The sequence below is a fragment of the Apteryx mantelli genome, chromosome 7, assembly GCF_036417845.1.
Source record: "Apteryx mantelli isolate bAptMan1 chromosome 7, bAptMan1.hap1, whole genome shotgun sequence".
Classification (NCBI taxonomy): Eukaryota; Metazoa; Chordata; class Aves; order Apterygiformes; family Apterygidae; genus Apteryx; species Apteryx mantelli.
Genome location: NC_089984.1, coordinates 7,469,410 through 7,485,227, shown reverse-complemented (window position 1 = coordinate 7,485,227; position 15,818 = coordinate 7,469,410). Strand labels below are relative to the sequence as shown.

At 41.3% G+C, this 15,818-nt stretch overlaps 1 protein-coding gene across 1 annotated transcript; it reads left to right on the top strand.

Moving 5' to 3' along the window:
- Positions 1 to 416: 416 nt before the first annotated feature.
- KIFBP (kinesin family binding protein) lies at positions 417 to 13,999 on the top strand. The gene is made up of 7 exons (XM_067299590.1): positions 417 to 761; positions 3,108 to 3,206; positions 7,715 to 7,794; positions 7,888 to 8,071; positions 9,245 to 9,329; positions 11,755 to 11,864; positions 12,556 to 13,999. The coding sequence occupies exons 1-7, from the start codon at positions 417 to 419 to the stop codon at positions 13,432 to 13,434; spliced, it is 1,782 nt and encodes a 593-aa protein (XP_067155691.1). The 3' UTR covers positions 13,435 to 13,999.
- The last annotated feature ends 1,819 nt before the right edge of the window (positions 14,000 to 15,818 follow it).

Below are 15,818 nucleotides of genomic sequence, written 5' to 3'. Positions count from 1 at the left end.
GGGAGGCCGAGCGCTCCTTGGGCAGTGCTCTCTCGGCAGCCTCTCTGTGAGAAACGCGCTCTGAAAAGCTCCTTTCGAAAACCGTCGAGGCGGGGTCTCTCAGAGCCGCTTCTGCAAGGGGCGGGCTGGCGTTAGAGCCTGCGCCGAGGCGGTGCGGGGCCCTGGTGCCCGCGGCTGCCGCTTGGTGCCTCGAGCGCCGTCGCGGCAGGTCCCCGGGCGGGCGGCTATTTCCCATCAGCCCCCGCGGGGCCCCGGGGGGGCGGAACCGCAGCGCGGGTGGAAACCGGAGGGTTTCGGAGGGGGCGAGGGCGGCCCCGCCCCCCTCCCCGCCCCCTCGGCGCCGCGGCCTGATTGGCCGGCGGGCGTCACGCGGCGGGGCGCGTGCGGGCTGGCGGCGCGGCGGCGGCGGAGGGAAGATGGCGGCGGGCGGCGGGTGGGCGGCGGTGCGCGAGAAGTTCCGCAGCGCGCGGACGCTGTCGGCCGTGGAGTCGCGCAAGGACCCCGAGACGGAGCCGTACCGCTCCAAGTACGCGGCGCGGGCGCTGCTCGAGGAGGTGAAGCAGCTGCTGAGCGCCGCCGAGGAGGGCGGCGAGGCGGGGCTGCGGGCCGTGCGGCGCGCCGTGCTGGAGTACGAGCTGGGCGTCAACCACACGGACACGGAGGAGCTGTCGGCCGGCGAGGAGCACCTGCTGCGCTGCGCGCGGCTGCTCGAGCCGCACCGCCTCTCCCGCGACGGCGTCTCCCTCTACATACAGGCCCAGGTGCGCCGGGACGCTGGGGGGCTGTGTGGGGGGGGGTCGGAGGGGGCCTCTGGGGGGGCTGTGTGTGGAGGGGGTCTAGGGGTCTGCACAGGGAGTTCTGGAAGAGCTGGGGGGGGGGTCTGTGTATGTGTAGGAATTTGGGGGGTCCAGAGGGGCTGGGGGCGCTGTGCGGGGGGCTCTGGGGAGGTCTGTGTACGTGTGGGGAATTTGGGGCGTCCAGAGGGGCTGGGGGCGCTGTGCAAGGAGCTCTGGGGGGTCTGTGTATTTGTGGGGAATTTGGGGGGGTCCAGAGGGTCTGGGGGCACTGTGCAGGGAGCTCTGGGGGGTCTGTGTATGTGTGGGGAATTTGGGGGGTCCAGAGGGGCTGGGGGCGCTGTGCAGGGGGCTCTGGGGAGCTGTGGAGGGGATCCTGGGGGGCCTCCTGGGGCGGGTGGGCTGGACAGGTTGAGGGGGTGTTTGCGGGCGAGGTAAAACTGGAGCAGTCCAAGGCTGGACCGGGAGAAGATCTCCGTGTGTCCGGAATTCATCTGTGCTTCCTGAACTGTCACTTGCAGCCAGAGCGTGTGTGTGGGGGGAAGCTTTTATTTCTGCAGTATCCTGCAAAGGTGCATCTGTTCCCAAAGGACCGACTTGTTTGCTTTTCCAGCGTTGCCTGTTAGCTCACAGTCTGTCACGTTTAATCCAGATGGGCAAAGGCAGTTTTGCGTTGTTAGAAGTAATGTTCGTCTCTCTGTACTAAGGAGAGTAACACTGTCACGGAATTATTACCTGATATATGAAGATTCACAGAAGGGCTGAGCCTTTAATCAGTCCATTTCTCATGGCAGCTGGGTTATAGTTTATATGTATATCTCCAAATTAACTTAAATAGAGCCATTTCTTAGATGTCTGTCAAAATTGGCCCATCTAGTAAGAAAAGACTAGATATATTACTACTTTGTCACACGTTGCAAAACTGTCAAGGAATTGTGTGCTCTTACGGAGAGACTCTTTTTAGTTAAAAAGTCATTTGTCTTATGTGGCTTAAATTAAATGAGTTGTCTGGAATTTGTGAGGTTATACCTGCTCACTTTCCTTCACAGTGACAGTTTGGGTACTCTGCTACAAATCTATTACTAGAATGAACCCACTATAGCTAAGATTCAAGATTACTTAAGAAGCTAGTCACAATAACATGATGCCTTTCCAGTATTTTAAAGGGTCATGGTTTGTTTTGGGGGAGCTGTTGCTTCTGTGGCCAAGGGCGAGGGGCTCCCCTGTGCTTCTGAACTGGTGTGATGGAAAGTGGTGTTTTTCTCTGTTGGACAAATGCTGCTGTCTGCATGGATTTTCCTATCTTGAAGCCTTCTGGAAGCAGCAGGGTAAGGGCTCTGGTGCCACATATTAAAAATGCTGTGGTCCAACAGCAGAAAGATCTACTATCATCTGGGACTTAATGCAAGACATGTAGCTGAGAAAAATGATGATAAATTAGTGTGCTCTCAATTTTGCATCTCAAGGCCTATAACAAGTCTTGAATACTTAATTAAAAAACTTTTTAATACTCTAAGCAGCAATTGTCAACAGCGGTTGTACCTCTCTATTGGCACATCCTAGGTACTGCAGGTATGTTGTCACTGCACTGACTTCTATTTTGGAGGAAGCAGCATTGTTTTTCCTGCTGGTCTGTTTCTGTAGCCCTGCTCCTAATCTCTGTTCTGCATAATGATGTATAGACAGTTCCTGCCTAACTGAGTTTAGTTAGTTCCACTGCTCAGCCATGGGCAAACTACTGCTGTTCATAAACATCTTGCTACATGGTGCTTTCTTTCTAAAATAATAAAATAAATGGGATTGGAAGGGAAGTGGCATTGGCCCAGCTACACATTCTGGCTTTTTTGAAGCTGTTTTTTAAGTCCCGTTGCATTTTGTAACAACCCTGTCTAGGAACTAAACTAGCAGGTGAGACTTGGATTGTTATTCACACCTTCATTTTATTAATAAAGTTAGAGGGACTTCTTGTAAAAGGTGGGTTCACAGATGTATGACATGTTACTGTGTGCATTTCTGTATTTTAAATTTAGAGGCATTAGTCCTTAGCTTTTGCATTTAACAGTTTCATCTTTTCTCATTATTGAAGATATACAAGTGTTCATTCCTGGCTTATCTTTTCCTGTTTTTTTTTTGTTTGTTTGTTTTTCCTAGAAAGAATATGAATTAGAATATGAATTAGAAAGAATATACATTAGAATAATGTATATCAGGATGAAGACTGATAAATTGTTTGGAGAAAATGTGTAAATGTAAATTGAACATAACAGGAAAATATTTTATTTTTCCCTTTTTTTTTTTTTTTTTTTTGTTCAGAACAATCTGGGTATCCTGTGGTCTGAAAGGGATGAAATCAAAACTGCTCAAACATACTTGGAATCTGCAGAAGCCCTGTATAACCAATACATGAAAGAGGTACCGTGTTGATTAATCTTTTGGCAGGTCTTTCCTTTACACACAAAAATGGCACTCTTGGTTTTTGTTTTACAGCAGTATCTAGTGACTGGAATTATGTTGAGTTCTCTTGAACAGAGAAAGCTATTGCTTGCCCTGAAGGCTGCTTTTTACAGAGATGTTATTTTCAAGCCTTCATCTTCTGGGAGACATTTCGTGTGACGCAGTTTTAGTAATCTTTGAAAAACGTCTCAGTGAAACTTGAATTTCTGAGCTTTGTACTGGTTGCTATGTTACTTTTGAAAACTGGTGCGATAAGTACTGCTAGCACAGGAGGAAGCAGTGCATGCTAATTTCAGGATGGATTTATTCAGAAAAATAATTTTGCTCAAAAAATAACAGTTGAAAACTCTTTAAGTTGCTAATCCAAAACTAAAGCTAGGTAGAATTTGGCTTTTAATTAAGACTGTTCTTAACTGTATCTTGGAAATGTAGTAAAGCATCAAACCATTGCTTTCAGCAGGAAATGGAAATAAAACTATAGTGTTTGCCGTGGGTTCGCTCTGACTGCGCAGTGTTGCGTTAGAGGCAAAATAGTTCAGTTCCATTTCAAAAAGACAGTTTTACAACCAACCAAACCCCTCGCACATATTAACCTTTTGAGCTGTTGGCTCTGCCGTGTATTAACAAAGACTCCCTTTTGCTCTTGTTACACATTTTGCAAAGCTGTTCCTACGCTGACTTGCCTCAGGGACAGTTCCTGAACGAACTAAAAACGTGTGTCCTTAGAGAAAGGAGCCGTTTTCTGTGTTGTTGGACAGAACCTAGTTTCTTGAAACTACAGTTCAGAATTTACATGAACTTAGTTTAGAGCACAGGTTATTCATGAGGAAGTTTTAGAATGGGTCAGTCCTTATCCATTGGTTCCTGCTGTAGTGCTGCCTTTGTAGCCATGATAGCCTAACATTATCAGAGAGGTAATGGATCTGGAAAAAACACTTGTACTGAAAAGCTTGTCCATTTATTTTCCACCCTCTTCATCAGTTGATCTAACTAAAGGTACTACATCTCTCTACAGACTTTCTCTTTAATTAATTCTGCATGTTCATCTTTGCTACTTACACCCAACTAAGCATGTTTATACTGTTGGGTTCCCCACCACCACTAAAAGATTCTGGCTCTTGCTCCAGTCATTATGAAATTGAACTGATATTACCTTGATATTTCAGCAGATTAAATAATGCTGTCAAATACTTCACACTTTAACTCTGAATTTAGCTGAAACAGTTAATTTTTGGTAGGGTTATCTGTATGTGTTGTTAGGTAATGGCTAGTGCATATTCCTTCTGGGGCTTTGCTGCCTGGTTAGGGGATATGAACATGATTGTCATAATCCCATTTCAGATTGCTTGTCACATTTTTATTACTTGTATTTATTTATCACTTATATATCAGGGCATTATGTAGTCAAGCATAGTTGTAGCTAAAGGTTGTTTTTTTATAGGAACTACAGAAAAGACTGTTTTTGTGGTGACTTTATTGTGCTTCTGTCATGTTTCCCTGAAAAGACTGAACTGAGGAAAGCTGAAAGGATCAGTTTGAGGAGGCTGTTTAAGGGGCTAATTTAACATTCAGTTGAAGTTTTAAGGATATATATGCAAATATATGCATCATCATTGAAAAATTCAAATTCCCAACTTAATTAGGCGTAATCTGCAAAGAATTGAAAAAAAAAGAGGAGAAGGGGAAATGGCTTGCGTAGCTGCTTTATGGCTTGTAAATACCGAGTTCCTTGTGAGAGTGTTGGAACTTTGTTAGCATTTGTACAACCATGTCAACATGCATCATTCACAAACTATACAAATATGAATGTGTGTTTCTTAACATTCTCCATTTTTAGGCTGTCAGGAAGCATTCCTGTCTGGAAACCTTTGGTGAACTGTTAATAACTGAGGCGTTTTCCTGGCAGCAGCTTTAATTGTTTACTTACTGGCTCTAGCTAGCTTACCAGTTGAGTGGCTTTTTTTTTTTTTTTTTTTTTTAATTCCTAAAGCAAATGGAGCAAAACCAAGGATCTTGCAAGAAAAAATTATTTTGAGAAGAATTAAAAGATCCTTTTGCTTTCTGCTCCTGAATGCTTTGAGTCCACATCCATAATTCTTTTCTAGAAATAATTAGCATTGTAATGACATCTCGGTGTTGGGAAAGCTGTTTGATTGTTTAATATAGTACAGTGAAAATTTGCGCATGCTGAACTCTTACGAGCAGGAGTTTGGGCTAATGAAAGTCTGCTTGTAAGAGGGGAGTCGCAGAGCTCTTTCTCAGGATGGTTAAAGGTATAAGGCTTGACATCAGAGGATAGATATGTAGATAAAAAGGAAAAAAGGGTCTTGCTTAAGGTCTCTCATATCAGTTGTTTTTCTTTATTAATGTCAGGAATATCACCCCTAATCTTGTCAGAGTACTGCAAGTCATGTTGGAAGGTCTGAGAATATATATTGTAGGCCTTTGTATCTCTGCAGAAAACAAGGTGGGGGATTATGAGGTCAAGTCTTGAAAACTAATGAGACATAAAAGATGGTGTAAAAATCTACACCTGTCTGGTATGTTTAGGTTACCCGCTAGCACGTTAATTTATCACATCTGTTTCCAGAACCAGTTTGATATGAACAAAATATTTCTGTTAAAAAACCCAAAGGTGTGCCCCTCAGGATTTTTTATGAGAACAAATAAGAGAACATCTTTACTTCCCTTTCAAGCGAACGCATTCTCTGCCCCTGCCTCTGTCCCCCTCATCTTACGAGAAGTATTTCTCTGGGCTGCTTTTCATTTGTTGCCTGATTATCTCTTGGTCTAGGAAAGAAATAGCAGTAGAAAGACTTGCATTCAGTTTGTATTCCTGCTCTTAACTACAGTGTAAGGAACAACTTGAATATGCCAGTTGTATTTTTTATAAATCTTATCTTGATTCATAGTTCTTCAGACTCACAGAGCTTTGGGAGTTGTGTTTTTTTGTTTGTTTGTTTGTTTTGTCTCTTGATGCTCTTACATTGGAAAAAGGATAGTACAGTAAAGGGCCCATACTGTGCACCTAGAGATCTGGTTTCTGTGTGTTCCCGTAAGCTTCTGAGATGTTTTGGACAAATCGATCTGCGCCCAGGCTTGCTAATTTTTTACATGCAGATAATGATTCCAGTTGTCTTTTGTGATGTGTTCTGAGGTCAATAGATGGAAATAAGAGAATTAAATACCTGTATAGAAGCTATTATCAGCTGAAGTTTTTTTCTTTATGATCCAGCAATAAGCCTGCGTGCTTAAAGCAGTATACTCAGCTGGGCTGCGTTGCTAACAGACATGTTGGACGTTCTTCAGGATGCACTGTGTGTAAGGCAAAAAAAGCCCCCTTAGAAAGACACCTTTAGTTGAGGTGTTTTGGAATTGGTGTCTGAAATTATGCACAATTACAAAGGAAATTAGATAAGCACAGACAAATAAAACTTTGCCATAAGCGGTGTTAATCTACTGGACTCTCCAATTGTGCTGACTGTAACTCCTGTTTATTGGTAGTTGTTTTAAGGCAAGGTTGAACAGAGCATTACTGAAAGATGTATAGTTATTGCTGTTCTGGGTTTATCTCAAAAAGTGTTGTCACAGAGTGACCAAAAATAAGTTTAAATTCAGAGTTACTTCCTATGTGTGCAGCTATGTCTTACTTTCAGCTCTTATATGAGGAAAATAAACTATTTGGTGTATATCAATAGAAACGTATCAATAGAAATGTATCCGTATCAGGATTCTCTTGGTTTAAAAAACAAAAAAGCCCCTCTGAATGAAATAGTTTGCATCATTAACAGCTTGCCTATGGGTCATACCTTATATCAAGAGACAGCAAGCTTCCTCCTGCAAAGACATTACATGTTTACTCAGATATATGGATGAGGCAATGATCTCACCGGCCTGTGAATAAAGGGAGTCATTTAGCAGTGGCGTTTCACTTTGGCAAGAGCAGCCTTTACAGCAGGGCCGCTGAGCACACTCTGCGCTTCATGTTGCTGGCAGTACTTCCTGCAGAATGGTTTCTTGTTACCGATCAGTGCAACTGAGCAAACAGATATTTCACACTTGAAGATGTGCTTCGTGTTAAATCAATGCTTTAAAAAACACATGGTGCAGAACTGTCACGTTATTGTCCACGCTAAAGACACCTGATTATAGTCCTGTAGAACCTGAAGTGAGTATCTCTTGTGCAAATAGCATGCACTACTTTAAAAGTACGTAAGCAGGAGTCTTCTGCAAGCTGAAAAACCTTGTAATTCCATGTGCAGCTGAGGTGTTTTTTCCTTTAAATCTTCGGGATTTGTGGAATTGCTCCAGAGGTGTGACATTCAGATGGCTATAGATGTATTATGTGAAGTTTTGAAAAATTTAGGATTGAAAAATGATAAATGGTCTGCAGCCAGAAGAGGGAGCACTATGTCAGAAAATTAAAGCAACGTACCTTACTGAATATACCTGGTCCTCTCTTGTAGGATGGAAATCCTCCCTTGGATCCCAGTGAACATTTCATGGCAGAAGAAGAAAAACTCACAGACCAAGAAAGATCAAAAAGGTGGGTGCATATCAGTCCAAAAAGCCCCTAGGTACGCTGTTGAGGGAATATTACAAAAAAAAAAAAATCTAAAGAGATTGTTGTTTTTTCCAGATTTGAAAAAGCCTATACTCACACTTTGTATTATCTGGCACAAGTCTACCAACACCTGGAGATGATTGAGAAGGCTGCTCAGTACTGCCATACCACTCTTAAGCGACAGCTTGAGTATAGTGGCTACTACCCGGTAGAGTGGGCACTCAATGCTGCTACCTTGTCGCAGTATTATCTCTCTAAGGTAATATACACTTAATGTTTTTCTGCTGTAGTTATGTCATAATGTAGCCATCAAGTAAGATGGTTGTTCAAACAGCTCTTCAAGACAGGGCTCCCTATTGAATTAAAAATGTCCTCCTGTAAAACCACAAATCGTCTTCTGACGTGAAACATCTATTAGTTTTTTCTGAAGTGGATGTAGTGGTTGTGCTTTCCTGCGTTGGTGTGATGACAACAGGGAAAACGAACAGGGGAGTAGGTACAAGAAAAGCTCTATAGTTAATGAACGTTTCAGTAGTGATGTGTGACATGATGCTTGTAAGCAAATTTTAGTAAGTGAAGCTTGAATTGGTTGTCCTCGCATAATCTTAAGCCGTTCACTATAATTGTGATCATATTGTTCTCCTACAGTAAGTTTAAAAAAATAGGGATGACGTATTGCATGTTGTATGTTGCCTATAAATTGTTGTCCTTTGATATTTTAGCATGTGCTTAACACTTGTTTGAGCCTATGTGAACATTAAAACTAACTATAAAATGGTAACTGTTTGCTTCCACACATCTATATTGACTCTGAATAGGCCACTGTGTTAGGAAGTGCTTTAGTTTTATTTAGGGATTTCTATACTCCAGATTATTCAGATGCTGTTTTCTGATGCTTAAGGGTCTTCTGTAGTACCTAAGTCAGTTAATGCTCATTTCAGTAGTGATTTGTAATTTCTCTCTTTTTGGTGCATTGGTGGGACCAAATCATTAAACAACACACTGCCAAATATGAGTAAAGGAATCTAAATCTGGTTCATAACATTGACTCGTATGTCCAGCTCGTTCTGACTAATGCCTCGTGATACAATCTTTACCGCACAATGTCAGGAAGTGACAGTAGCATAGATTAGAACAGTGTGGAAATGTTTACAGTGTATGTATCTAATATTAAAAGCAAAGGTTGTTATTGTGGCTGTGGTAGAAAGAGAAATGGTTGGTTAGAAAATATTATATTCAGTAGTAGGTGAGAAAAATTACATCTCTTTTTCCAGTGTCCAGGGAAGCATGCTCCCGAGCGCCTCAGGCCTGTAATTTCCCTTGTGTTTCCGTATCTTAACTATCCAAGATGAGGGCTCTGGCCCAGCTGAGAGCAGCAGTGCTTGGGCTGCTTAGTACTGGTGATAAACACTGCCATTTCTGTCCCTCTCAGCAATGCTTTATGGAGTCCCGACACTGTTTAGCAGCAGCCAACGTCATCTTTAGCCAAGCTGGACAAGTTCCATCTGCTGAAGACAGTAAGTTTATACAAAAGTTTTCAACTACATATTGTGAATTAAACATCACTAATATATATGTTAAAAGTGAAGTCTAACAATTTATCCAAAGCTTATTCCAATTGTAATTTTCTAAAATCCTTTCTATTAACAATAAGACAGAACAATATCTTTTAAGAGCTGCTGTTACTGCAGCTTGAGATTGGCTGTGTGTAAAGTCTTTGAGGAAAAAAATCAAGTGCTTGTTACTGATGCTTCAGAAAGCTTACCAGAGAGAGTCAGAAAAGGTTTGTATTTACTGTAAAAATGTCATATATTAGAAACTGAAATTTGCAGCAGTATGCTTCTCAGTAGTGGGAATGTCTCTATTCACCCACTTGTCCTTCTATACGTGCTTAAAACACATCTTAACCTTTGCTTCTAAATGATTGGAGGGCAATGATTCAATGAAATGAAACACATAATTCCTGGGAATAGTTTTAAAAGGGGAAGGGAAACTGCAGCTCTTAAAAACCCCAGACTTGGGGGATACCTGTACTGTCTTTTGTTGCTGGATACTGCAGCCTCATTAATGGCTATTTTTGAAATTTTAGGTATCATCCTTGTTATTTTGGGTATTGATGTAAAGGAACAACTTTGCTGTTCAGCATCAAGATCAATAAAAGAAACTTCTAAAGACAGACCACAGTTTTAAGGGCTTGTGGCTCTGTGATGAGTGTCTGTACTCAAAATAAATCATCTGTTGTAGGTTTAGGCTTTGCTTACCTACAGCAAAACTTTTCATATTCCAGGTCTTGGACAACTGAAAGCTTCAAGTGAATAGACCTTTAACTCAAGTATGCAGAGTAGCCCCAGTGAGAGTTCATAACTGACTTTAAACAGTGAATGTATTGGCTAACTTTTAAGGGTATGAGCTGTTTAGAATACAAGCTCTTTAATCCATTGATGCTGTTATTTTAGGTTAAAATATAACCTGAATGGACACAACTAAGTTTTATTTAATTGAAGGTCAGTGACAGTACATTAATTTCACTGCTTTTGGTATTTCTTTTAGCTCAAAACTAAAGAACTCTGTTCAGCTGCCTTTTCCTACTATTTAAGTGCTTTGAGGACGATGTCCAAAAGTCTTTTTTTAGTTTAAGGGAAGCACATGTTTATAGACTTCCAGAGCTAACTGACAGCACAGTTGTCTGAGTTTATTAATGTTTATTAAGCCAAAAAATGAGGTTATGTTTTCATTAGGCATGTAGAAACATACAGGCAGTTATGGTGTCTAATTCCGGTTCAAGACTGGGAGTGGTAGATAAAAGTCCTACTTTACATTTTATTTTATAGATTTCTTTTGTCTTTTGGGGGCAAGGCAATTAACTTCTTTTATCTCTACTTCCTCCCATGCTAAATGGGAGTAGTGATACTTGAGTTTGTTTCAATGGAGTGCATGTTTCCCTGTTTCCCTTCCTTTTCATGGTACAGAGAGCTGGGCTGGTGACATGAAGATCACTGCAGAAAGTTCGAGGTTTCAGAAAGACTAATACACAGTCGGTATTAGCTACTCTCAAGCACATGAATAGGATTCGTTCTGGCATGTGAATCTGCGTGTAAAACACAGAGATATTTAATAAAGGCCCCTTTTTAGATTAGCAACAATTATTCTTAACAAGAACAACTTGATTGGCAGTAATGAAAGATATTGAATCTAGAGAATCTGAGTCTGAAGCTTGCCTTTTATTTAGTGACCAGGGAGCGCTAGCCTCCCCTCATCGTTCAGGTAACTCACCACCTCCTGCCTGGAGACGGGGAAGTTAGTTCTCTTTGCTCCATTTGGTTTCTGGAAACATAATCTTGAGACATCAGCAGTGCTAGTTATGACTGTGATGTATAGTGGGGAGACTGCGGAGAGAAAAATACAGAAGTTCTAGACTAATAGGTATTCTGTTGTGACAAGATAGATGAACCACAGGCAGTTTCTCCTAATTTTATTCCCTTTTCTGGTAGCAAGTTTGGGGCCTGTTTTGAGACAAATACCCTGATCATGCTGAGGAACAACTATGCTGTAACAGAAATTACTTGGCAAGCAGCTGAATCTCGGGAAAATAGATCATCCTTATTCCTTTCTCTTATTACAGAGGGAAATTAAAATCTTTTCCAGTAGGACACCTCCAAGATCAGTGTTCTTTTTAAACATGTATTACGGTCTTTTTTTTTTTTTTTTTTGAGGAATATGTACATGACACATCCATGCTAATCTATATGGGTTTCTACCAGAATGACAGTTCACAGAATTATTATATGAACTAACAAGGAGAGCATGTTTCTGTCTAACAATGAGGAAAAATGAATCCTGATAAATATAAGTAACATGCATTCTTTGCATGTAACACTTGAGGTTATTACTAGAATGCTCAAGTTGTCTTAAGCTTTTTATGTGCTGATGTCCATTTACTAGATGAAACAGAGCAAGACCAGCAGGACCTTCGACAGAGGAAAGCTGAAATTGCAAGATGCTGGATTAAGTATTGCCTGAATCTTTTGCAAAGTGCTCGGAAATTACTTGAGGTAACTGAAAATTTATTCTGTAACTGCTGTTGTTTAAAAACAAATTTAGTCAATTTTGATGTTAGTAGCGGGAATCACTTCATAATTGGTAGGAAGTGATAAACCATTGCCCAATCAATAAGGCAACAGATACTTGAAATCTAGCAGGTGTTTCATAGTATGCTTTGACTTCAGTGCAGCACTTAGAAATAGGATGGATAGGATAGGAGATCAGTTCTGTAGCGTGATCGTGCACTGCTCGTATAGAAACTTCACAGATCACCCTCTTCTCTACTGTATTTTCTTGTGCCTTGATTTGGCAGATCACTTCTTATTGAACTGGTAGTAAGAACCTCCTCTCAGTTTTGTGTGCTGGTATTTTCATTCATGTCAAGTGCTTAACACTCAGCATGTGCTGAAATGCTTTGCAGAAGCAGGGTCTTTGGGCTTTATATTTACTGTTTTGGCTATGTTGTCGCACAGGGTAGAGAGACTTAAATTGTCTGTGTTTAAATCTTATGTTTTTACAGAATTGAGAATGTAATTTACATGACCTTTAGTGAATATAAGGTTTAATATGCCAACGTCATCTTTTCTGTCTGGTTGCTGATTAGTTTGTGTTTGAAAGGTACCCTGTAATTAAAAAAGCTTTAGCCTAAGTCTTTCTCCGTAACCCATGTGCATTTTTAATTAATATGTTTTCTCATTTCAGGATAACATAGGAGAGCTGGATCCTGACAGGCAATTGGAACTTAAAGCCCAAAGGAAAAAAGAGGAGGATGAAAAAGAGAAGGGCAGGAAAAAAGCTGTCCTTTTTGGGACGAGTGATATATGTGACTCTGTCTTAGCCATGGAGGAGAAAGTGAGCAGTGTATATCCTTTAGATTTTCAAGAAGCCAGAGAAATCTTCCTAGTGGGTCAGAACTATGTTCAGGAAGCAAAAGAGTTCTTTCAGGTTGATGGTTATGTTACTGACCACATTGAAATTGTTCAGGATCACAGTGCTCTGTTTAAAGTACTTGCTTTCTTTGAAGAAGACTATGAGCGACGCTGCAAAATGCATAAGCGTAGAATAGACATGCTGGAGCCTATCTATGGAGACTTGAATCCACAGTACTATCTGTTGATCAGTAGGCAGCTTCAGTTTGAACTAGCAGACACCTATTATGAGATGATGGATTTAAAGGTAGCTATTGGTAACAGGTTAGAAGAGCTAGACTCCCACACAATAAAAAAGATCAATTCTCTAGCGCAGTTAGCAATAAAGTATTATGAACTCTTCTTAGATTCTTTGAGAAACCCAGATAAGGTGTTTCCTGAAGAGCTCGAGGAAGATGTTCTTCGCCCTGCCATGGTGGCCAAATTTCATATTGCCCGACTATATGGTAAGCTTATTACTTCAGATGGCAAAAAACAACTGGAAAATATGCAGACATCATTGGAATATTACACATTTCTGGTAGATTATTGTGAGAAGTATCCAGATGCTGTCCATGCCGTTGAAACTGAATTAGAACTCAGTAAGGAAATGGTGGGTCTTCTTCCAACAAGAATGGAGAGGCTAAGAGCAAAACTGTGTCCATTCATATAAACACTTGTCTTGAAAGGCAATGTGCAATATTAAAATGATATCTGTTGAAACCAATACCGTAGGACAACTTCCCTACTGATTAATAGAACTAAAGTGTCTACAGTTCAACACTCCAACTAGAGCCCACAGTAATACAACCTTGTGAAAAACTGAGAGCCGTCCAGTTTAGTAGCACACCCACACTAATGGCATAAAATTTAAATGTAAATGTGAATGTCCAGCTGGTGCTTTGTACTGCTTGTCCTGTATGTAAATATAAAACTTTCCTGCCTTACCTTTCTCCCTTCAGCATATAGTTTGGTTTCTAAATGTAGTGCTGAATGAAAATTGTTTCTTTCAAGGGAATCTGTTGATCTAGGAAAATTTTTCTAAGAAACTTGAGGCATGTTCTTCCAACTAGGAAACATTTTATCTTTTCTAACCTTTGTCCCCAGTAAACTTTATCCATATGAAGGGAACTTTATGTTATTTCCAGTATTTATTTTATATGTTGCTCAGTGTTTTTTCTCTTAATTAAAACCTAACTGATGCAGGCTAAATAAATGGACTAGCTTGACTGAATGTTCTTCATAGTCCTTAGTATTCCGTTTTCATGCGTCTTATTAAGATATGGTATGCCAGGCTTTTGCCAGAATAAGTAGTTGTGAGATGGTGTTTCCACATGAGTGTCTTCAGTAACTGTGAAGATATGTGAGCATCTAAAATGCCACAATGAAGAACAAGAAAGCAGCAAACTTTCCTGCTTGAGATAGGAGGAGATACCCTGCTCTTAGTTCACTCTGGAGAGTTCCCAGGGAAAAGGTATTGCGGTCTAGTGCTCTAAACGGCTACCAAATACACTCCTAAAAGACGTGAGATACCGTTGGTGGCTTCTTAGGGAGCCCAGACACGTTCTCCGTTCACAGCTCGGCAGGAGCTGCAAGCAGGTGCCTGCCCCTCTCACTCAGGCTGTTGCAGACCCAGTCACTGCTCAGGCGCTCTTCAAGATCTACGTGTGCGCCACTGATTACTGACCTCCCCTTTAAAGCCTGCGAGAAGCTCCCTTGATTTGCAGTAAGGACCTGCTGAAACCTCACTGGCCCTGAAGTCAGGCCTCATTATTCCTGCTCTTACACAAACTGATACCTTTGCCTTGTCCTTGTCAGTTTGTCCTTGTCCTTGCCTATTTACTCTTTATGGAAGACCAGGATGAATTTCTGACCCAAACTGTATGCAGAGGTTGTCTTTCTTGTGGACATACGAGGATTATGAACCAGGACCCCAGTGCTGCAGATGAAGTGCAGGCAGAACACACTGTCCAAGTGTACAAATGTTCAGAGAGGCCAGGGCTATGGGAAAGTGAAGGGACAACACTAGGTGATGGGACGTGCAGTAGCGTGTCATCCAGCGCACCAGCAGTCTTATCACGATCAACTTTGTGGGAAGATTGTTATGGAAGTATGTTTTTTTATAGGGCTTTAAAGAAGGATGGTAAAGCAATTGGATTCTTATGGAATACTCATGAAAACAAGGGAAAAATAATGTTAGCTTGGGGGGGGGTAAGAGGGGGGAAGCAGGTACAGGCAAGAAAGCGTGTACATTTTGTACATGTGGTAAAAATTGCTAGTTTGTGGAATTCTGTGCAGAACCAGCTGACTTCTAACCACAAACAAATAGGCCAACAAACGGGTCCTGGAAATGAGAGGCAGCAGAACCCGAACTAGAACATCTGTCTGCGTGCACATAGACTAAGGGGAGTGATTGTGCATGTGAACCTGTGTGTGCATTGACTCTTGTCTTACCAAATTGTCCAGCCAGCCTTTGAGAGGCTTTTTTTCTCCCCAGTATCAGATCTTTAGTTTTTCCTGTGGCCTGAAGATAGGACTGCCTACTGTTTCTCAGTGAAACAATTCTCAGTGTGCTGCATTTTGTCTGTGATCTCATTTAAAGCAAGTGTGCGTTTTTGCTGTTAATTCATAATTTGAAAATTAAGGTTAATTTTTTTCTAATAACTTTTATTTTAATATTTGAATGGAAAAAAGTGATGCATATTTTTTTCCTCATATACCTTAATATTCCACCCTTGAGGGCCTTTGAGCAAATTTTTTAAGGCAAGGATTGGCTCATCAGACTTAGTTTACTTGTAATTTAGGGAAGGACTTGAAGGCACATATGTATAGATTGTGCGCTAACCCAGCGTACAGAAAAACTTTAATGTTGTGTGTGTGTTTTTCCACAAACTGAGAAATCCCGTCCTGTCCTTCAAATATTAGTCTTAAGAGTGTTAAAAGTTATTTGCAGGGCAGGCAAAGCTGAGTGAAGTACAGGGCTGCACATCCCTTTTAAGGAGCAGTTGGCCTGTGTAGAGAAACACTCCCTCTTATTGGCCCTTCTTGCTTGTATTC

What these genes read in the sequence shown, in the direction of transcription:
- KIFBP (XM_067299590.1), top strand. Translation starts at nt 417, where the DNA reads ATGGCGGCGGGCGGCGGGTGGGCGGCGGTGCGCGAGAAGTTCCGCAGC. An exon ending in CGCAGTATTATCTCTCTAAG is followed by an intron (nt 8,072 to 9,244) that starts GTAATATACACT and finishes TGTCCCTCTCAG; the next exon opens with CAATGCTTTATGGAGTCCCG. An exon ending in GTGCTCGGAAATTACTTGAG is followed by an intron (nt 11,865 to 12,555) that starts GTAACTGAAAAT and finishes TTCTCATTTCAG; the next exon opens with GATAACATAGGAGAGCTGGA.